This window comes from Chaetodon auriga, chromosome 20 (assembly GCF_051107435.1).
Source record: "Chaetodon auriga isolate fChaAug3 chromosome 20, fChaAug3.hap1, whole genome shotgun sequence".
Taxonomy (NCBI): Eukaryota; Metazoa; Chordata; class Actinopteri; order Chaetodontiformes; family Chaetodontidae; genus Chaetodon; species Chaetodon auriga.
In genome coordinates this window covers 7,528,393-7,550,472 of record NC_135093.1, presented here as the reverse complement: position 1 = coordinate 7,550,472, position 22,080 = coordinate 7,528,393, and the positions used below count along the sequence as shown (strand labels likewise).

General features: G+C 44.2%; 3 protein-coding genes across 4 annotated transcripts in view; 2 read left to right on the top strand and 1 right to left on the bottom strand.

Annotated features, from left to right (window-relative positions):
• Positions 1 to 22,080, top strand: part of lrrc20 (leucine rich repeat containing 20) — a 178,666-nt gene that overhangs the window by 89,567 nt on the left and 67,019 nt on the right. The gene's annotated exons all lie outside the window — the stretch shown is intronic.
• Positions 371 to 7,772, top strand: scd (stearoyl-CoA desaturase (delta-9-desaturase)). Its single transcript, XM_076759884.1, has 7 exons — positions 371 to 577; positions 755 to 838; positions 1,105 to 1,359; positions 3,071 to 3,201; positions 3,338 to 3,543; positions 3,981 to 4,213; positions 5,186 to 7,772. Exons 3-7 carry the CDS (start codon positions 1,128 to 1,130, stop codon positions 5,383 to 5,385), a joined length of 1,002 nt encoding a protein of 333 aa, XP_076615999.1. The 5' UTR covers positions 371 to 577; positions 755 to 838; positions 1,105 to 1,127; the 3' UTR covers positions 5,386 to 7,772.
• Positions 11,268 to 21,940, bottom strand: sec31b (SEC31 homolog B, COPII coat complex component). 2 transcript variants are annotated; one of them, XM_076759997.1, is made up of 25 exons: positions 21,821 to 21,940; positions 20,852 to 21,098; positions 20,321 to 20,516; positions 20,112 to 20,207; positions 19,516 to 19,656; positions 19,261 to 19,403; positions 19,072 to 19,171; positions 18,823 to 18,984; positions 18,472 to 18,624; positions 18,140 to 18,370; positions 17,973 to 18,047; positions 17,792 to 17,884; positions 17,599 to 17,707; positions 17,277 to 17,455; positions 17,072 to 17,198; positions 16,786 to 16,931; positions 16,238 to 16,411; positions 15,979 to 16,131; positions 15,701 to 15,881; positions 15,209 to 15,607; positions 14,240 to 14,298; positions 13,587 to 13,712; positions 13,372 to 13,491; positions 13,190 to 13,261; positions 11,268 to 12,618 (listed from the first exon to the last, which is right to left on the bottom strand). In XM_076759997.1, the coding sequence occupies exons 2-25, from the start codon at positions 21,052 to 21,054 to the stop codon at positions 12,439 to 12,441; spliced, it is 3,618 nt and encodes a 1,205-aa protein (XP_076616112.1). In that variant the 5' UTR covers positions 21,055 to 21,098; positions 21,821 to 21,940; the 3' UTR covers positions 11,268 to 12,438. The 2 variants fall into 2 exon arrangements, with proteins under 2 accessions (XP_076616112.1, XP_076616113.1); XM_076759998.1 differs by lacking the exon at positions 21,821 to 21,940 and adding an exon at positions 21,513 to 21,639.

Genomic DNA, 22,080 nt, shown 5'->3' with positions numbered 1-22,080 from the left:
CCAAAAGCGGCCCCGTGCAGGCGAATGTTTAAATCAACCCTCTTTAATTTGGCTCCCGTGCCGTAGAACTGTCTCCTCATTTCAACGTCACCTCAGACTGTGTGTTTCACAACACCAGTCATAGTCTTGTATATATATATATATATATATTGATTTTTAGATCAGAATTCAGAACATGATGATAAATCACTGTATAACCATAGTTTATAGAGACAAAATTGTTCTCATGAGGGGTATTATAAATCTATAATTCAATCAATATTCAGCGCTCAACAGCTCTAATGTTACGTTATGTTCCCATCATCTGATTTTTCTTTATTTCTAAGTTTTTTGGAGGGGATTGTGGTGACGTCACAGAACAAGCATCTCTGTATTTCCCCGTGTGGGTGGATGGGGGGGGGGGGGGGGGGGGGGGGGGTCCTCTGCCACTGGATTTGCTGTACAGTAACTTGTTTTGTTCCAGTTTCATCGTTGAATTTCACACTTGCTCTACTCGTTTTAATCCACGTGTGAACGGAAACATGGACGCGCGTAACTCAGTACGTGTCTAGACAGCAGCAGCTGCTCTCCAGGGGAGGTAAATATATGCTACATCTGGCAGGAGAATGAATAAAAGGTGAACAGCAGATAAACAGACAGCCAATCAGCGTCCGAGGTTGAGGCGGCATCCGAGCGGTGATTGGTCAGTCGCACCTCGAGCTCCGGCTCTTATTGATTCGTCCGCTGCGGAGCTGACTATCACTCTCTTTTCTAGGTTACTGTAGTTTTGGGTGAAGCAGGGAAGCTTCGTCTCCCGTTAACACGCCAGATCTCCTTTCCACTCGTCTGCCGGTCTTTGGTGAGTTATTTATCCGCCATGTTTCTGTCCCACAGGTGTAATATCAGTGTTACGCAGCGCAGCAAATGTCGTATGTCAGCTAGAAATCAGCATCATCGTTACATGACCATCCTCACCCTCACCAGCAGCGCCAGCTAGCTTAGCTAGCTAGCAAGCACAGAAATAATTAACATTCACCGTGCGAAGGTGTTTTAGCCTCCGTGACATTAGCCCGTCAAACAAACACCCGACATGACCGATTTCTCTCCGCTTTCTTCGCCGCTCAGAGCATCACCGAGCCGCTGCCACGATGACGGAGGCGGAGGCGTTGGAGAAGAAGCAGCACAAGTCCAGCAACGGGAATGTTCTTCCAGAGGCCACCAGAGAAGACGTGTTTGATCATACGTACAGGGAGAAAGAAGGCCCCAAACCTGCCAGGATAATCGTATGGAAAAATGTCATATTGATGAGTCTATTGCATATAGGTGCCGTGTACGCCATATTCCTCATCCCTTCCGCATCTTCTTTGACCTTGCTTTGGTGTAAGTAAAAATCCTACCTGTTAACAGCATTTCTTATTGTGACGTTTTAGCTTTTTTTTTTTTTTTTTTTTTTGCTTTTTTTTTTTTTTTACGCTGATAGTGGTATACATAGTGTTTTACCTAAATAACAGCTGTTATGTCAGCAGCCCGGCCCACTCTCTCACCGCTGGCGCATGCATAGGATCTGTGCATGTTCCTCCCAGCGCGCTGGATGTTGAGGGATTATAGATCAGGCATATTTCAGCAGAGATTAAATGTCACAGCATGCATCTCGAGGCTGCACCCCGCACAGTGCATGCTTGGGAAGAAAATAACTTCTTAACAACATGGGGCCAACTACCTTTTTAGCAGGAATGCAGACAAAGGAGGAGCAGTCTGTTAATTACATAAACTGCACGCTACATTTGGTTAGAAATCACTGGGATGAGTATTTCTCATGAGTCAAAACCACGGGGGTTGCACTTGTGAATAGACTGTAATGCTTCCAGTCTTATCATACATGCAATCATCTCATGGTTTTATCCACCCAGTCATCATCTGATATGATGTAATTACATTCCCCAGAGAGTGTCACCGTCCCATATAACAAGCCTTTGCTTCCTTCCTGGTTATTAAATTACTTGTGAAATAAGTAGACTAGTGTAAACTACTTCGGTCAAGGACAAAATTTTATGATTTTCTGGAAGAGACATTTTGCAGGAAGGCTAGTGGGACGCAACTGCACAAGTATTTTGCCTCTAATAAAGAGGAAAACGCCCTATAAACTACAGTCTGTTAACTACATGACTGCAGCCAAGGCTCTTATGCATTTTGTACCTCAGTGACGGCCGTAGTGAGTCTGACAACCAGCACATTGTGAAGTTTGCACATGGTACAGTTACAGTGCTGCAGCTGAGCAATGCCGAAACGCCTCGTGGTCCTGATTTAAACTAGTTTTGTAACTGCCGTTGTTAGAATTTAACGTGACAAAAACCAACGACATGTGCGCTGATTGCAGACGTCGCCGCCCAACCTGCAAGCACTATAATTTACAGACAAGATATTGAGATTGTTGAGTCTTTCAGCGGTTGCGGGCATCATAAGTGACAGTGACTTTGATAGGAATACACATGTGCTGAGTAAGGAAAGCAAACAGCACCTTTGTTGTCTGAGGCAGCTTGCCAGGGTCCAGGTTGGCGGACCTCTGTTTTATAAGTCTGTTATTGAGTCACTTTTCACCTTTTCTTTCATGTGCTGACATGCACCTCTTGACTTCAAACAGAAATTTTGGCACTCAGCAGAAAAGTCGATCCAAACTGTAAAACCAACATCAGCACAGGTCGCACCATCACATCTCCAACCATTCTTTTTCCCACTAATATTATGACTTTTCTTGTGTTTTTCACCCTGTTTTGTTGTTTTTATTGCTGTTGTGGCAAAGCCTGCTATCCCTTTGGGACAAATAAAAGTCCTGAGCTTGTTAATTTCAGCTTTTTGAGAAGCTGTTTTACTGTTTAAGGGCGCCAGTCTCTCCTTCAGCTACACAGATTAGCACAATGTCACATAGATGGCTGTCACTTATTACAGGATCACCTTCAAGCCCCAACAATGACAGCACCAGTGTGCAGAAAATGTCCGATGCCTCAACATTGCATTGTGCAGTGAAGTGCTTTGGTGGAGGGGATGAGTGGAAGGTGGTCAAACTAATTTGCTGATGCGTTTCTCCCCACAGCTGCACTTTGTTTTTTGATAAGTGCTTTAGGAGTCACTGCAGGAGCTCATCGCCTGTGGAGTCACAGATCCTACAAGGCCTCGTTACCTCTAAGGATCTTTCTTGGCGTTGCTAACTCCATGGCGTTTCAGGTACCTGAAAATGACGGATCACACAGATCTGCACAGGCGCACGCTTACGGTTGTGATAATAGCAGCTTTCATTACTGTTTAAGTACCATGTTGTGTGTACAGTGTGTGTAATCTCTGTCTTTACTCGAACCCACAGAATGATATCTTTGAATGGGCTCGAGACCACAGGGTTCACCACAAATATTCAGAGACAGATGCTGACCCTCACAACGCCGTGCGGGGCTTCTTCTTCTCCCACATCGGCTGGCTGCTGGTGCGCAAACACCCGGACGTCATTGAGAAAGGACGCAAGCTGGAGCTCAATGACCTGCTGGCCGACAAAGTTGTAATGTTTCAAAGGAAGTAAGTGATTTTTCCATTTCATCTCACAGTTAAATATCAGCCTGGGAGGATTCAGTCTTAAAAAAAGGTGCATTTTACTCCTTTGGCAGGTAGCCTGGATGTAACGCACGGCTGTTTCATAACTATTTCCTGATAATATATCAAATTCAAATGCAGAGCAAATAAAGGAAAAATAAACTCCTCCGACTAGTGCGACTGACCCGCCGCTGCTGCAGAGTTCTGTCTGTTGTGCAGGCTTTATCAGTCATTCAGCTTAAACTCGGTGGCAGTTGCCAACGCGTTATTCATGCATGTACAAATTGACTCAAGTTTGGGTTGTGTGAAAACTGTGTCACGAGGAGGAAGGTCAGAAAGTGAACAGTGTGACAAGCATCAGTGTGTTAAATGTGATGTGTTGTCCTCAATACACAGCTCCGCTCTCTCTGCTTCCTCTGCAGGTATTACAAGCCGTCTGTGCTGCTCATGTGCTTCTTCGTCCCCATGTTCGTGCCTTGGTACCTGTGGGGGGAGTCCCTGTGGGTGGCGTACTTCATCCCGGCTCTGCTGAGGTACACCCTGGTGCTGAACGCCACCTGGCTGGTCAACAGCGCCGCTCACATGTGGGGAAACAGACCCTATGACAAGAACATCAACCCCAGGGAGAACAAGTTTGTCGCTTTCAGCGCCATAGGTATGAAAAACATGCAGCTGTGATGTCATTTTAAAGAACAGACGAAGAGCAATTAACAACATGAAGTGAAGGTGGTGATAATGATGATAAAACTTGATTTTTACGGCACTTTTCTGAACAAAAAGTCTGTTCGTTCTAATGAAAGTTGCTCATCAGGCAACACAGTTTTCAGGCCTAAGAGACCTTCTCTGGCCGAGGCAGCTGACTCCTCGCCCACCAATAATTTTAGAATAGGGCTTTTTATTCTTACTGGACATCAAACAGATGTAGAATTGGACGTAGCTTCTTCATTTTCTCTAAGAGAACATGTGACTCATGCAGCCACAAAGTCCACAGACTCGTGTCCTGCATCTTCTGATGTGGAGCTTCTTACGGTTTATTGAAGTGATGAGCTCATGCTGCGCTGCCGTGAGAGGACCTCTTCATCGTCACTCGTGCGCGCGCGCGTGTGTGTGTGTGTGTGTGTGTGTGTGTGTGTGTGTGTGTTACTCATTGTAGCAACATGAACCTGTTTACTCAGTCACATTGTTGGGACTTGGCGTCCTTGTGTGTGTGTGTGCCCATGTATTATTGACGCTGTGGGACCAAAAACTTGTTTACACAGTCACACTGTGTGGGGACTCGCTGTACTTGTGAGGACAAAATGCCAAGTCCCAATAATGTAAATCGTTCAATGTGAGGGTGAAGAGTGGGGTTAAGGTTAGCGTTAGGCAGGGAGTGGTCTACGTAATGTCAGCAGAAGTGATGAAAACCTGACGCTTGAACACAAACTTAGCAGCATGATATTCCGCTTTTACGGTTGATTTTTAGTTGATTTCATCATCAAATTCTCCAAAATTGCTCTAAAACAGCCCTTAATGAATCCAAGTGTAAAGATCCTCCAGCTTTGCAGAGTCTGACACACATCTTGTCCTATGAACTTTTTCCTGCTTTTCGTGCCATTTGTTGACCACTGTTCCTTGTACCTTACAGGTGAGGGATTCCACAATTACCACCACTCCTTCCCCTACGACTATGCAACCAGCGAGTTTGGCTGCAGGTTGAACCTTACCACCTGTTTCATCGACCTCATGTGCTACTTGGGCCTGGCGACGGACCGCAAGAGGGTGTCCCACGAGCTGGTCCTGGCCCGAATACAGCGCACGGGAGACGGAAGCCACCGGAGTGGCTAAGATTGTCGAATTGTGGTCAGCTTCGAGGCAAAACAACCGAAAAGAAGAAGCTTCACAGTCCTTTGACAGCTATACATTTCTCATCCTCTGAGGATAAACGTCAGCTTCGTGAGGGCCTTGACCACATTTTGCTTGTTTTTGTGGTTTTTGTAGCTGTACCTAAACAAAATTGTTCAAGATGGATAACAAACACGTTTTGCTAAGCTCTTGGCCTCGGTTTCTGTTGCTCAGTCAGGCCAAGGTCTTGCAAAGATGTTTTAGATTTGAAGTAGATGCATTTTAAAAGTCCACTTCATCCTCCGCTGTTTTGCCACTTTGGTGTGCATTCTTCATGCAAAGTCATGTAGCCGATCATTTTTATGTAAGTATTACTCAATTATTAATCCAAATAGAGAAGAAGTGGAGCACTGAAACATGGACTAACATCACAGCTGATGAGGTGACTACTGCCTTTTATTGTAGTTTACATCAAGTTTTTACAGTTCTGACATGAATTCACTCCTTGAGCGCTCTACGATGTGAAGAGTTTGAATCATATTTCGGGGGGGAAAAAGAAAAAAAGTTGCTGGCTTTAATGAATAATGGCACACAGTGGAAAAGTGAGGGAACCCAGACCGTCTTATAATCCGGCTATACCGACAACCGGTGCGCCAAAACTGTACGGAAACCGAGTCGTGCAGCGCGTGTTGCAGTGCGTACCCGGTTTTCTGCTAATCGAACCAAATATGTAGAAAAGTCAAAGGCTTTAGAAGATGCACGCATGCTTTATTTAGTGTGTGCTATAATGAAGTCGAGCTTGGAATGAAATTAAAACTGCCGTTCAATATTAACAGGAAATGCTACGTGTGATTTTAACTTAGACTCATCGACTTTTGTTGTGTTTTAACGAATATATCATCTTGCTAAAAGCGTGCCAATCGTCCACACGTTTCTAACAATCCGAAAGGTCCGCTAGAGCACACGAGCTGCTTCTCCGCTTCATTGTGCAAGTTTTTTTTTTTAACATTGTGGCATCAGTGGCTTTGCTTCCTTCTTGAGAGTTCACCCAACATGTCCTCCTCTCTGTCCCGAAAACACCTGCAGCAGAGATCTCGCCGGTTGATGTAGCAGCCAGTCACGTGACAGTTCTGGTGTTACAAAGCAACATGCCGCCCATGCATGATGATGTGCTGTAGTAGGTGTTGTAGTGAGGTGTTTCGTCGGTGACTCTAATGGCAGAACCGTGTCTATTTTTGTAACGTACTGTGGAGCTGCGTCGCTTTTGGATCATCAGAACTGTTGCTGTGGTGGCTTCTGAGGCGGGGGTCTGGTTTCCCTTCGATGATCGTCACCGCAGAATTTCAGGCGCATCGATGTTTGTGTTCATCTTCAATTCTGGTGTGCGGAATGCTTATTATTATTATTTATGTATTTATTTAGTTTTTTTTCCCTTATTGACTAAAAAAAAAAAAAAAAGATTGTTCTGAGCTGAACATTTTTCTGCATTCCAAGATTTGGCCGCAGAGCTGCAACGATTCGTCGATTCACGATCGATAAATCGTTTCAGTCGTTTTTCAAACGCTGCTTTTCTTTGTCATTTATGGCGGTAAATGAAGAGTCTTGGGGGTTTTGGGCTGCCAGTTGGCCGATAGAAGCGATTTGAAGACGTCACTTTGGGCTCTGGGGAATTTTTCACAATTTTTGGACATTTTATAAATGATTTAACGATTAATCTGGAACAATCTGCAGATTGATCGGTAATGAAAATCATAAGTTACAGACCTATTTGGCAGAAAGTCTCATAAAAAAACATACATATATATCAAATTGGAGCACCTGTTTGTTTTTTCCCAGGAGTCAGGATACAACCTAATGCCTTATGACTTACATCCATTCCTGATCAGTGAAGACAAAAAGGTTCAAACGCCACAAAACAAATCTGACCGAGGTCCATGTTTACAGGCCGAGGCACCAGGTGGAACACCGGTTTTATTCTGAGCATTTAATTTAGGCAAATGGTAGCATGACAACATGAAGGTACTGTAAAGGCCAACGGAGGATTGGTTCATTTTCAAAGAAGCGGATGCAGCTTGACGCTTGGCGCCAACGTTCAGTCGTGAGATTTCACTTACATAATTCGAGCCCTGATGGATGTGCCAACTAGTTCAAACCCATCGCGGCATCTCAGTAAAACTTCCAAACCAGGTGCTTCTCGAGGAATCTCCTGACCAAACCCGACAATACATCGAAGCCATGCAAACGACTCCTGCTGCCCAGAGCGCCAAATTCAACTCTTTCCTGATGACGAGGAGGGTCCGAAGGTCGTCACTCTGAATGATTATGTCAAATCTCAACTGTATTCTGAAATAAAAGTCACAATATTTTCAATACACTCGTAATTCAAAACACTTGTTGCTCTTCTGTTTTTTTTTTATTCATTGTGTCTCTGCTTCCTCTCATGAATCGAACTGGACGCGTCAGTATTCATGTTTCCCTGCAGAGCTCCTTCTTAACGTGTGTTTTTTAATTGGATTCTGGTACAAGTTTAAACTTGTTTCTGCCGCCTGGACTCTGTTTGCCATTTCAGGGCTCAAAGTTTGGATCTTTTTATGTGAGCTGTCTATGGCAGGTCGGTCAGAAGTGAAACAGATGATCCAGCTGCAGCAGCAGGAAGCATTTAATCTTGATTCTGTGTAGAATGAGGCCAGAGGCTGTCAGGGCGTCCAGCGTTTGAACAGGGCTGGATTCAGGCTTCGTCATTACACAGTATCTGGAAAGACGTCTGCTCAGATACTGCAAACTGAATATTCTGGGGACTACTGAGACATTGAACACATCACCTTCAAAGGACTGATCAATTAGTCAAGCAAATTAAAAAAAAAAAAAAAAAGGTTGTCTGAACCCCTAATTTATGAAATAATCTTGTATTTTGTCTATAAAATGTTTACATTTCAAATGCAGAGGAGCTGAAATATAAAGCAGCATAAAATCAAAGTAAAAGTACCTCAAACTTGTACTTCAGTTTAATAAATGGACGTAGTTACTAATACATCTGAAAATACCCAACATTTATAAATGAATCAAAATTAGATATTGTACTTTAACTTTGCACGTCTTGGTGAATTAGCAGTGTCAGAATTTGTTTGCAAAATCAGCTCATAAAACATGATTCGGTTACAACCCACAACAGAAAAATGCTGCTTATACATGCATGCAAAAAAATAAATAAATAAAAAAATAAGAGCAAAATTTGCTCCAGTAAATTACCTTATTATTTCTCCCACAGCTGTTTTGTGTGTAGATGTGCAACAATCTGCAGTTCTCTGGTAGTAACCCAACTGGGACTCGTCTGAGTGTTTTCGGCTCCCTGACGAGGTTTAACACTGTGTTAAAAACTGACCCAGTGTCAGTGTTATTTTTACGTCACTGTTGGGGAACTGGATCACAACGACCAATCAGCTGGATGCGTTTCTACACACTGGTACTGGGTAAAATGAGTTTAACCCTGTGTTTGTCCTGTGTGGGGTAAAGAACATCCAGCTTACTGCTGACATAAGCAAGTCAAATATATCCAAACTGTGCAGTGCTGCAGTTATTTGCTCTTGCCTGCGGATGAAGATTGCACTCCGAAAATGTGTTAAATGGTTTGCACAGTGCAGAGAGGAATGTGGGACCAGTGTGCTGACCAGAGACCAGTTGATATTACATCAGAGAGGAGTGCAGGGTTTGTCGGTGTGACATTGCTTCCAAAACGTTGTTGAGCAAAGTTCTCGAAAGCTGAAACAATCATTCAGTTAGTGGATCTTTGAAGTCATTTAGAGAGTGATAGTGAAAATGACTGTTCGTTGACAGTCCACAAAGCAACTGCAGAGAGCTGCTGTTTTTCACCTGTTGAGCTGATTAAAACAGCTGCTCCCAATGAATCAGGGTAATCAGGATGCTTTACAACAGCTTGGACTATTTGGAACAGCATAGAACTTTGGATTTTCCCATAGAGTGTGACAGTTTGCAAAGGGTATGAATACTTTTGGACATGCCAATTTTTGTTCAAATGTAAATAAAAGCTGAGAAATATTTTTTTCCACAACGATGCTTCTTGTACATCGTCTTATTATTTTCTGGGAGACGCCTGTGTCATTTCCAATCAAGAAAAAACTTGCTCGTTGAATAAAAGTAACTTTAAGTCAAAATTTGCCAGAGATAAGAATCATTTTGGGCTTGACTGTACTAAAAGTACCAGTACTGGATTATAATTATTGCATTAATGTGGAAGCGTCACTTTCTATGCTGCCATGTAGCTTCATCTGTAATAACACTTCAGAATGTGTTTTTCAGGGTTATCCTTTGTATTAATAAAGTGAATTTGAAAAGTACAGCTGTCAGATAAATACAGTGGGGGGAAAAAACCTTTTTTTAATTTAACTTTTAGAAGTATGAAGCAGCACAAACTGGAAATACCTGCATGTAAGCACTGCTGCACTTATTCTAAACTATTTCGACTCCATTTTGAAGTGGGTTTTATTTCCCATCTGATGCATTCTCTGTGGTCCTTTCTCGTCCTTATTTTTATCTTATTTTTACTACTGTCAGCACTATTGTCCAACTTGTTTTTCTTTATTTATGGAATTCTATCCCCGTCTTTTTTTCATTGCATGTCCTTTTGCTCCACGTGAAGCACTTGGCACATGATGAATTTATTTGCTGTAAAACACGTTGAGTTGCATTTCATGTATGAAATGTGCAATGCAAACACAGTTTCTTCATTTTATTTATCTTAAATACTCTATTAAGCTGCAAGTACTTGAGTAAATACACTTTCCGCCCCTGGCCACAGTTGGGTGGTTGCTGGCTGCATCACAGCTCGTCACCCTGAACTCTGCGCCCGGAGTGCCAAGAAGGGCGCGAGGCGTGACTCAGGGCGCTGCTGTGGTGTGATGTGTGGTGAAGTTGCATTATTAAGATCACCCCAGACCGTCGTGGCCGAGGTTACTGCCGTTCAAAACCAAAAACATACACGCCACGCGCAGCTACAGCGTCTGACTGCGAGCGGCCAATCACCGGCCGGTCCCTGACTTATGATCCTCACGGACCAATGGCGGAAGGGCGTGTGAACCACCTGTGCCAGCTTGCAAACTGCCACTTCACTGCACCAGGACTTAGCAGTGAGTGAAATCAATGAGTTATGAAACGCCCCTCGAGGTGTCTCAGAAAAGAAAAAGAAAAAAAAAGAAAAAAAGAAAAAAGAAAAAGTAAATGAACACTTTGGTACGTTCACGTGCTTTTGATTAAAATTGGAAAACAGACTTGTGGGTGTAGATGTAAAGACTGTAAAAGCGCAGGTAGCAGCTCACTGTGCTGTAGTAGTTACACTGAAAAGATAAAGCACATGCATGATGCTGAACACAGAGACACCTACTGTTCAGAGAGCAAAGTGGAGGCAAAATAAAGCATCTGAAGTCATCAACGTCCCCTCACACGCTGTTATAATCAAGATTTTATTATTGGATGCATTCATGTGCAGCAGAATTTTAACTACTCCAGATTTACTACTTTATATACTGTTGTGTATCTTAATCTTTCCCATCCCTTTACTAATGTTTTAGAGTTAAAAAACAATTAATTAGTCCAAGGATTAAGTAGTCAAACTGTGAAAAATCGATTTAATTCTTCTGCAGCATTTGTCATTTCAGCTTAATTTTTACTTAACGTACTAATTCAGACATTTTGCATTTACAAATATTAATAAAGGGGTCACTTTCTAATGATGAACTTAAGACAGAACAAATGTCACTTTATTTCACTAAACCTATTCTAATTAATGACTAATAATTAACTTAATTAATAAAGCCATCAGGTACAACTGATTATCACGTGATAAATTCATTGAAGAAATTCACCAAGTCCCAAAAAACCTCTGAAGTGAAATTTTATTTGAAAAAGATACCGCAATGACTAAAGTAAGCAACATGGATTGTATAAATATCTGTGCAACCAAAATGAGCACAGAGGCACTTCTGCCGTCTGCTGCCATGATACACCAAACTATCCAGCTTCATGTCCAGCTACAAACCTCAAAACATCACGTTTCCATTTGTCAGTTCATTGAAGTTGGTATCGCTGTATGAGCTCATCTAAAACATGTGATTTTTAAAAGGAATCTGGAGTTACAAAAGGATGAGATGTTGCAGTCTGGGTAGAAAGATGAGTTAAGCATCTTTAACGGTCAATTCTTTTGCAATTCAACATAAATTATTTTTTTTTTCTTTCATGAGCTGCCATGTGAACTCAGCAGGGGTTAACTCTGGGAAACACGCACACCGATGAAAAACAAAAAAGAGGGTCACTCGCTCACTCGCACAAGCTAAATAACAGTGCTAACACAAAATGAAGAGAGGGGAAAAAAAACAATAATCAAAAACTTTGACAATCACAATCATCTGCAGTGCTTTGGCCCAAAACCCCTCATGGCACCATTAACCGGACACATTCTGTTACAGCAGGTGAAGAGAACAATCAGCATTTATGTTAAAGTATTTCCAAATGATGCTTTTTGTGAAATGACACGCGCTCGGAAAAAAGTCTCTCTCGCACAAACTACGCCGACAGGACAGAAGTGCAACCCAGATTTTATTTCACCATGTCCACCCCTGCAGCGGACCTGGAAGCTGCAGGTCCCAGATGTTTTGCGTCTGCAGCTGGAGCCCTATGCAGGAAACCTACGCGTGTGTGTAGAGAGCGACGAAGATGCACCTACTCGATTCAGACTTTGCACCACTTGCTTCGTATATTACATCAACTGTTAGATTTACACAGAATCACGACTTTCAGAGTACATTCATCTTATTGGAAAATTACCACAGCAACATTGACAAATGTCTACAAAAATCCACCTCGCTGGCCGAATCGGCCGAGTCCTCCGGGAGGGAATCCGTATGGAGTGACGAAGACCACAATCTGCAATATTATCAGTAATTATTCTCATTATGAAAGCATGTCATCAGGTCAAAAAAAAGAAATAAATACATATATAACAATATGATAACACTGAAGTGTGGTTTGGTGGTGTCCCTGGGGTTAGACGCCCAGCTTGTTGGCGATGGTCATGACCACTTTGAGGATGGGCATGAAGGCGGAGATCTCGCTGAAGTTGCTGCTGCTGACCACCTGGGTGTGGACCTCCAGGCCCCGCTGGTAGTTCTGGCTCGCCACGCAGCGGCTGATCTCGTGGAGGCCGTTCAGGATGCTGTGAGAGAGCTGAAAGATGGGCAGAGAAACAAAGTTACGCGCGTCATGTGACACCAAGTCTAAAACTTGAGTCTTGCTGGACACGTCATTGAAATGATTTCTTGATGACTGATTTCCAAATTGTAAACACTTTTCATTTTCCGCTGATTAATGTCTGCAAAGCAAATGCACAATGTGATAAATCTCATCTCGTTATCAGAGTAGTTACTCTACGATGGCTTAAACGTTCGCCTCCCTAATTAAATACGTGCCCTTTCCTGCTTCTCCTTGAAGCTTGACTGTATATTTCTGAAGAATTTAACAGTTTCCTCTGACGTAAGCGAAGGTGCCTCTTATTCACCTTCAATAAATATCCTGCAGTACCTCTGAAGTATGTGATTCACTGATTTTGTGCAGCATGGTTTATGCTAACGGCTATGAAAGAGTCTGCATTATGATGTTTTATGAGACAGTTTCAAAGGGTTGGTTCACCCAAATCACACAAAAAAACATCTTCTTAGGATTTGGGTGAACTGTCACTTATCTAATGTTTTCTGCAGCCTGATGATAAACCTTGTGTGATCATGTAATCTTTTCTTACCGACTGCTCTCTCAGCTTGTCATACAGGTATCCCAAGCGTTTGGCTGCATCATCAAGTTTCCTTTTTGTTTGCTGAAAAGGAAACACTTGTGGTCACTTTATATCCAGTAAAACCCAAACTTTCTCCCTTTTCCATCAATCAATTCAAGCTATATTACATGTACAGGCAGACTGAGACCTACCGGGTCTCTCGCTGCCAGCTGGCAGCGCTGCACCAGGCTGTCAAAGGTGGATTTGAGGACCATGTGTTCAGCTGGGATTTCTTTCTGCTCCACCCTCTCTGCTGGCAGCTGCTGGAGGAGCTGAGAAAACAAGGACACAGACACAAGGTGTTGACACGTTTGCCGTGCAGGTTGCTGTTGAGAATTCAGATAACAGCCCCTTGTAGCACACCAACCTGCACGCTGGGCTCCTGAGGGGCTCCAGGGGGAACTTGGGCATGGTCGTGGGGATGAGGAGCCTCCACGGGGAATCCCATCACAGGAGCAGTGATGGGGGCTGGTGGGGTGTAGTTATCAGGGACCTGTGTACATTAAGACACGTCTTAGCAAGGTTATAAAGTCAGCCGTATCCGCGCTGTGAAGCTACATTTACAGATTTTTTTTGGCCACTTGGGGACAGAAGAACTCCACCATTTAGCTCGTAGTTAGCAAGTTGCTAGCTCCATCTTGTCTGCTTTTTGTTGCTGAACAGCTGGTGGGTTAATCAGTTTGTTTGCGGACAACATCTGCCCTCTGCGGCTGGAAATTCGGTTAATGAGAGCTGCATCAGAATTCTCTGTGGGGTTTGTCACGACACACAACGCCTTACAAAATACAGGTCGTCATTTAACTCGTTGTTATTAACACAGTATTTATCAGTGGAACGTAAAGAAGGAATGAAACACTGAATTACTGAACTGAGCTGAACTGGATGAGTACGAATTATTTAAGGTTGCCCAGTGCACTGGACTGCTTAGGCTTTACTATGCACACACAAAGAAATTATGAAAGAATTGTATAAAATTGCAAGACTAAAAGACTATTCTGACAGTGATAAACACAGGAGTACCTTCTTCTTCCTGGGTCCACCTCGTACTGCTGGTGGGTCATTCCAGCCTTCCTGAGGTCCTAAATTTAGTAGAATGAAGAGAGACGATTAGAAAGAAACCAGCTGCATTTCCCTCCCCTGTAGTCACACTCAAGCAGCCAAAGATTGTTTACACAAGACAATCTCTTTGAGCCAAGGAGCCAAGGTTAGTCTACGTGGCAAAAACGCTCAACGTGAAAACATGTCATTAAGCCACAGATCTCAGCCGTTCAAGCAAGTATGGCAGAATGTTCAGGCAGCATCCTCATAATCACTCAACGGCAACATCAACCTGATGCAGAGTAATGGTAAGCATCTCATTTTTGCCTTTTTGAGCTCAAACATGTACGTATCAGCTGTGAATGCTGTAAAATGTCTCGCTCAAGTCTTAATTTGCACTACTGATGTATGAAGTGTGGTTCCCTTTAAGGGCTGACCTAGAGTATCTTGATTCAAGCCCGGAAACTGTGGTTTTGTTTGCTGTGTTTTCAGGTAACGTACAAACAAATCAGCTCTCTACATTTCCCTCAAGCACACAGCGGCACAAGCAAACACCAGGAAAAACACACTGAGTGACCAGAACAATATAGAAACTCACAATGGACTGCAGTCTGATACAAACATAGAACTCAATTCAGGGATGCTGTACTGCACTGTAATATACTGCACAGATGCTTTTCTGGTCACTCAAGTGTATGTTTCAATGCACTCTTGCTCCATATCCAACCCTAACCCTGTCACCTTGAAGGTCACACTGGAGCCAGGGAAAGTATCCTGCAAGTCAAATGAGGAGGACAGCTGAACAGGATTCAATAAACATTGGCAACAGATTGCAGCTTACGTGCAGATCTGTCTCTAGCAAGATATATCTAAGTTAAATGTCTGAAAAAGGAAATAAAAATGAATGTACTTCTCATCTTTTGGCCATAAAGTGACCAACATGACATGTACCTGTAGGAGGAGGAGCGACAGCAGGGGCCGGGAAGGGCTTTGCAGCAGGAGCACCGGGGCCTCCCTGTGGATACCCTGATCCAAGAGGAACATAGGGACCGGATGCCATGGGGGGCGCAGGGCCCTGGTTGTGGAGGCCCCCTGGGTACATGGGGACCGGGGCTCCGGGTTGGGAGCTGGGTGGCATGGGGCCTGAAGGTAGAGAGGTAGACGGCATGAAGCTTGTCGGTGGCACCCCGGGGCTGGGCATGGGGGGCAGGCCTCCAGGGGTCGATGACGAAGGCTGTAGTGGAGGTCCTGATAAGTTAGCAGCTGGCATGGAAGAACCTGGAGGAGGGAAGCCTGAGGGCCTGCCAATGGGCATGGGCTGAGGCTGGAATGGCTGATGAGGAAGGAAACCTGGGAAAGGACAAGGAGCACAGAGTAACTCATCAACGATCAGATAAAACCAGCCCCAAATACCTGGAAGTAGAACACAAATCCACGTCAAACCTGGAGCCGGAGCAGGATGTTGGGGGTAGGGAGGCCTCATGGCAGGGCGGGTCGCACTGGGCGGCAGTACGTGAGAAGACGGTGGCAGACCAGGCCCAGTGTTGGTTGGAGCAGCTTGTGGGGTAAAAACCGACGGCATAGGAGGCTGCTGTTGGGCAGGAGCAGAAGGCTGGTACTGACTCTGAAAAAAAAAAAAAAAACCCACTATGTTTAAAAGACAAGTTCAGACATCCATAATTACACAGGAAAGATAATGTTGGAAAGGATTCAATTTCTACCATAACTTGTGCTTTTGGTGCAGGAGTCTGAGCAGCAGGAGCGGGCTTGGCTGCGGACACGTTGACTCTGTTGAAGGAGTTTGGAGGCTGCGGTCCGACAGCAGCCTCTCCCTGAGCGTGGAACAGCCTCTCTCTCAGCATCATGATCCCAGGCTGGAAGGACAACATTGTGCAAACATGCCAAGGTATTTATCACAATTCACATGGAGCCCAACTATGATTTGTGGTTTTGTAATTAGCTGTCTGTTACGCCTCTTACTTGATCAGAGCTCTCAGGCAGGTAGGTCATGGCAGTACCCAGACTGCCCTCTGCAGCCAGTATGCCAGCGTAGCGGGTTAGCTTCTCGGCCAGGATGGGGCTCTGGACTGCCACCTCGCTGTTGCGGAGGCGTTCGATTGACTTACGCAGCATCATTACCTTTTCGACAAGGTCCTGGAAAATCAAGCCGAAACAGTGTCACTGAGATTTGTACGCTCTTACCTTCAGGCTACAACGGCGTACTGTACGTGCAGCCCATAAAAATCCTTTTTCAAGTTCCCTTCAAACTGCTACAATGGTTTTGCATGTCAGCACAAGCAGTTGTTCCCAAATAAATCTCACAGGAGACACGGCAGATGTCTTTGTAAAACACAAATCAATAATTACAATGACTCATCATTTTCGGATGCGGTCGCAGTTAAAAATACGACTCCACACATATTTCACACTTGCTTTGCGGCTCACACACTTGTGGCTTGGTGCAGCAGTGTAGTGACAGCAGTGTTTCGTTCATGCAAAGCTTTGACCAAACCTGACAAAGATTATACCTCGAGCCCGAGAGGGGAGGAGCTGTCTCTGTGTGAGGCCCAGCACTCCACGAGCTTCTCGATATTCCCAGAGCAGATGTAACACAGACAGGCCTGCAGGCAGCGCTTCTCTGTCCTCTCATGCTCCAACCGGCCTCCCAGGGTGTCTACCAACAAGATTATTGTTGTATTAACGAAAGAGACAAGGCTAAAATAAGAGCTGGGGGGGATGAGTTTGGACAGAAAAGTTAGCTTGAAAACAAGAACTGCTGAAAAGGTTCAGTTATCTCACTTGAGAGCAACTTACCGCACAGACGGGCAAAATCTTCAGGGTGAGCGTAGGTCAGCAGAGCAGCGAGAGCCTCCTTCCAATTGTCCAACTCACAGCTTTGCACTATGTCTCTCCAGTTCTGGGTCACCACTGAAGAGATGAGCTACATTTGGGAAGAAATTAAATTAACACACAGTTGAAATATTATCCCCATGTGATCGTGCTGACAAATCACTCTTACCATTGAAATGCTGTTCTTTTGCTTGCTGAGGTACTTCTGCTGAGTTTTCTTGAGCAGCTCCTCTCCTCCACTGATAGACAACAGGATGGCTTCAGCATAACGACCGTCATTCAGACACAGATCCACAGCTCCCTCAAAGTTACCGACCAGCAGCGCCTGGCTGATCAAACCATCGGTGTCTTCAAGAGAAGGACAAGGTCAGATGCCAACTATGTTGCACAAACTGCAGTTACACTTCCAATCATGACAAACAATGACAAGATGTAAGATATCTAAACAGATACAATGTGTTTTAATTATATAATCAACTGAGGGATTTTACCACATGATACAGGGATCTGGAAGTTGGAGTTTTCCTTTGGGGTATGACTAAAGAAGTCTGCTGGTGAAACAGAACCCGAGGTTCTAGCATCAGTTGCGTCGTCAGTCCTCTGCAAACACAGCAATGGATATTTTACACTTAGCATGAGCTGCAACACTTGGTATTCAAAGAGCAAAAAGGGAGGCTTGCTGACCTCGGTGGAGAGCCGCTGCATCTTTTCTGCCAGATCTTTGGCATCTACTCCATGTCCATTGTGCTGGAAACTCTTCCCCAGGCATTTTGAAATCTGAACAAATACAACATTTTTAGAGACACGCGCACAGGCTTATATGCGACAGATATCAGCTAACAGCTACATATCAGAGGCACAATACCTTTTTCTCCAGTTCATCTTTGCTGAAACCCAAAAGTCTGAGGAATTTAATGCGGGCTTCATCCTCAAAGTTTACCTGTGAAGACAGGAAGTGAATGAGCTCAAAATACAACAACGCCACACTGACTGAATGTTACGTCTTAATGCCAAGAGGACGTGAGGTCCCACCAGAAGGAACTTCCATATGTCCTGCTCAGCGTCTGACTTGGCGTTCTGAATCTTGGCCTGGCAGTAGCTGCCGAAGGAGCCCGACTGCAGCGCCGCCTGCAGCTCCCTGGAGCGCTGGAGGAACTCCGTCTCTGTGGTAACCTGGCTCACAAATACTTGTCTGGGGACGGGCTGGGGGCTCTGCACCGGAGGCAGCTTGGGATTCTCAAAGGTTATCAGCTTTCCACCAAACTGAGAGAAGAAAAAAATCAACAGATCAGTCAAAAAGGAAATTAATTTGCACATTTTAACTACATCTTTTCATTGACACGCTTATAAAGTATTTCACTTACAGCGAAGGATGCCCCCACTGGCCTGCGCACCCACTTAGGGGGCTTCTTCAGAGGGGGGACTATGGTTTCCTGCACTGCAGGCTGAGGAACTTGCAGGGGAGGCAGCACCTGCCCTGTGCCAAAGGGATCCATTGTATCAAATGAGGAGGATATCTGTTAAATAGAAAAGCTGGATGTTAAAACACGCACAACTCTTTGGGGTGAAGCTGAAACAATTCGTCAATGAGTCGAACAAACAGTTGTTCATTAGTTGATGTCAATCCCCTCACACCAGCATCATCTTGTGGACAAACAATGCAGCTCAACACGCAGCCATTGGGGTTAAATATATCACACAGAAACAGCCGCTACCTTGTCAGCTGTGCTTTGCTGTTGAGCCTTCAAACTCCCTCCCATCACAGAGTAGACAGTGATTCTCCCATCAAATGAGGCAGCTGAAAGCAGGGCTGGATTCCTGGGGCACCACTGGATATCAAAGCACCACTGGTTTGTTGTTGGAAGCTCGTAAATTACCTAAAATGAAGGAAATAACACCTGTGATTCATGATAATGAGGCAAGATTATTCAGGGAACAGAGAAACAGCAGTTACTGCCATATACCTCTCCAGTGTTTGGGTTCCAGCAGAGGATCCGGTTGTCTTTAGCACTACTCAGCAGGAGCTCAGAGTCAGCCTGGCTCCAGGATATGGACAGAATTCCCCTGTAAGACACAAAAGGTACATAAAGTATATTCTTCAAGCTGATTAAAATTCAAAAATGCGCATGACTTTCAAATTGCTGGAACCTCACCTTGTGTGGTTCTCAAGGACTTTAAGGGGTGACGTGGCAAAACGGAGGTCCCACATCTGGATGACTGGCAGTCGGTCATCTTCAGAGGCCAACACCAGCTGAGTGGCCACATCAGGGTGCCAGAGCATTCCTGAACAGTGCATCTGAAATCACAGAACAGATCAGATTTTCTGCACGGTGAAACAAACTCATATTATCTTGCAGTGATGGAACTTTGGACTCGGACTTGCTGTGTTGTGTATCAAAGGCACCAACCCTGTTGCTGTGGTCACTGATCTTGATGATGGGCTCATTCTTTCTCAGATCCCACACAACTGCTTTTCCACTGGGGTTGGCAGAGGCCAGGATGTGCTGAACCTGCCTGTTCCAGGACACAACACTGATGTCTTCAGCTGGCTGAAAGACGAGACAAAGGCTGTTATTGTCAAAACAAACCCGACTGTGAGTCTGAGACAAACAGTTTCCTGATATTTAAATGACAATAGCAGGCCTGAGCCATGCAAATACTGTTGGTACCTATTCAAAAAACCCTTTAAAGAAGGTCGCTGACAGATATTTGGGAATATATATTCAGTAAAAGTTGACTGAACTTGTCCATGTGACAAGACATCATCAGCAACAATCTAAGGGAAGTAACATGCACAACACATGAAATGGAAACCATAAACAAAACTTTCTTGTGGCTTTCAATCTGAACTCAGACATGAAACTATAAAGAAACAAGGAGAAAGCTGCCTGTTGGGAATTGTGGTTTCTATTTTGTGTTTTGGCTCAAAATCAGAAGTCACCTCATCCCTCACGACAGATGTGTGAAATTCATTAAACATCTGATCTCACAATCACGCACCCACCTGTGTCTTTGCTCCTGGTGTCATCGGACTGCTGAAGTTGTTGAGATCCCAGATATAAATCTCTGAATCATTTGCTCCTGAGGCGAGGAGATTACTCTGAAAGAGAGCAAATTGAAAAAGATTAATAAGGTGCACGACAGTACCAAGACGAAGTCCTGCTGTAAAAACTGTCTCAAAGGACACAGAAGATTCTGAGTGCAGACATTTACCTGAAAGGGGTTGAAATCGAGTGCTCGAATGGGTCCTGTGTGTTTGTCAGACTGCCCCACTACTGCCTCTGCTCCGGAGCTCATTATGACCTCTGGGTTATATACAGTTAATGTGCCATTTTCACTGCCACCAACCAGTCTCCCTCCAGTGCCATCCGCATCCATGCCAAAATTCACCCATACGATACTGTGCAACCTATGGAACAGAAAAATACATGGAGTTAGCGGAGTATGTTAATTGCTCTGAAGGGATGAAGTGTTGTGATGATGCCCATTAGATATGTTATGTGTTATGAGGATTAAGATTGAATGCTGACTACTAAACTTCTTCTTATATACAGTCTCTACTTCTGTCACAGTTTATGTCTCTGACTGACATGTTTGTAGCACGATGTACCAAAATACAGCAGTGTACTAAGTTTTATATCAAAGAAATAAGCAAAGTCACTTCTCCACAGTGGCTGGTGTGCACAGTGGTAGAAAAGTGGCTATCAATCTTGCCAACAACATGTCTTATTTTCTATAATGTACCTGTTTGTTGTGGGTAATGACCCTTTGAGCTGCATTTCCAGTGAGGGGTCAGAAAAATCCACCTCAAATATCTCCAGGGCTGCTGTGGTGTTGAAAGAGGCATCAAGCTGTTGTGCTGATGTTCCCAAGGCCAGGCAGATAGGATGGTGTCCGGCAGGACTCCACGCCTGGTGGGCAGTCCTCTGGATCTCCTTCAGTCTCATTTTCCTCTACAAGTTCCAAATCCTGGGCAGACGAACCGACTCCACTAAACCAAAGATAATACATTACTTGGCATAACAATGGTTGTGGCTTAACAATTTATCCTTACGTACCTGTAAATTAGGGAAGAGTTGTGACACACAAACCTGTACTCACAAATCAAATATTCCTACTTTCCAACTTGGCTCCAAGAGGGTGCCACCCTCACTGACAGATTGTCACCGACTATTTCCTGGAACTGCAAGCTAACAGTTCGACCATATGTCCAACTTACATCCGTGTAACACAATGTTTATTACACCAAAAATCTAAGTTCATTACATCATAGTGATTTTTGACTACATTACACTATTGCCAAGCCACTTAGTAATTAACTCAACGCAAGCTAACCTAACATGCATTTAGCTAACGTTAGCATTTCGCATTTAACGAACTGAACGTCTCCAAACAACACACTTACCCTTAGCTTCTGTTAGTTAACCACACTTCATAAAGAATATCCGAATGCAGCCATTATCTAACTATCTCAAACAGTTTAAGAGGATCACATATTTTCTCATGCAAGCCACTACATACGTGAGATGTCATATATAAGCTAGTAGGTCAACGCTTCAAATTGCCTAGCCCTCCAGTGTATAACCGGAGCCGCTAGCTAGCAAGCAGCCAGCCACCACCCTTACAATTCTATTTCATCAGAAACGACAGGCACTGTGTATCAGACACGTTGAACACAAACAACAAATAACTATGGATTTAAGAAAAACTCACGTCAACTGTCTATATCACAGTCTGACTGTCCGCATCCACAACAAACTGCAGCGCTACTTATCAGCCAAGCTAGCAGCTTAGCCGCAGTCAGTTCCGACCAAAGTGCTTTGCCGTGTTGTCACTGCGCTACGGTGGCCAACATGGACATTTCTCATTTGGTGGTGGCCTAAAGTTACCCCGCAAAACCAGTGTTGACCCAGCAAAAATATTCATAATGAGGGATCCGGGCTTTTTCAAGTGTTCCTTTTCACTCAGTGAGA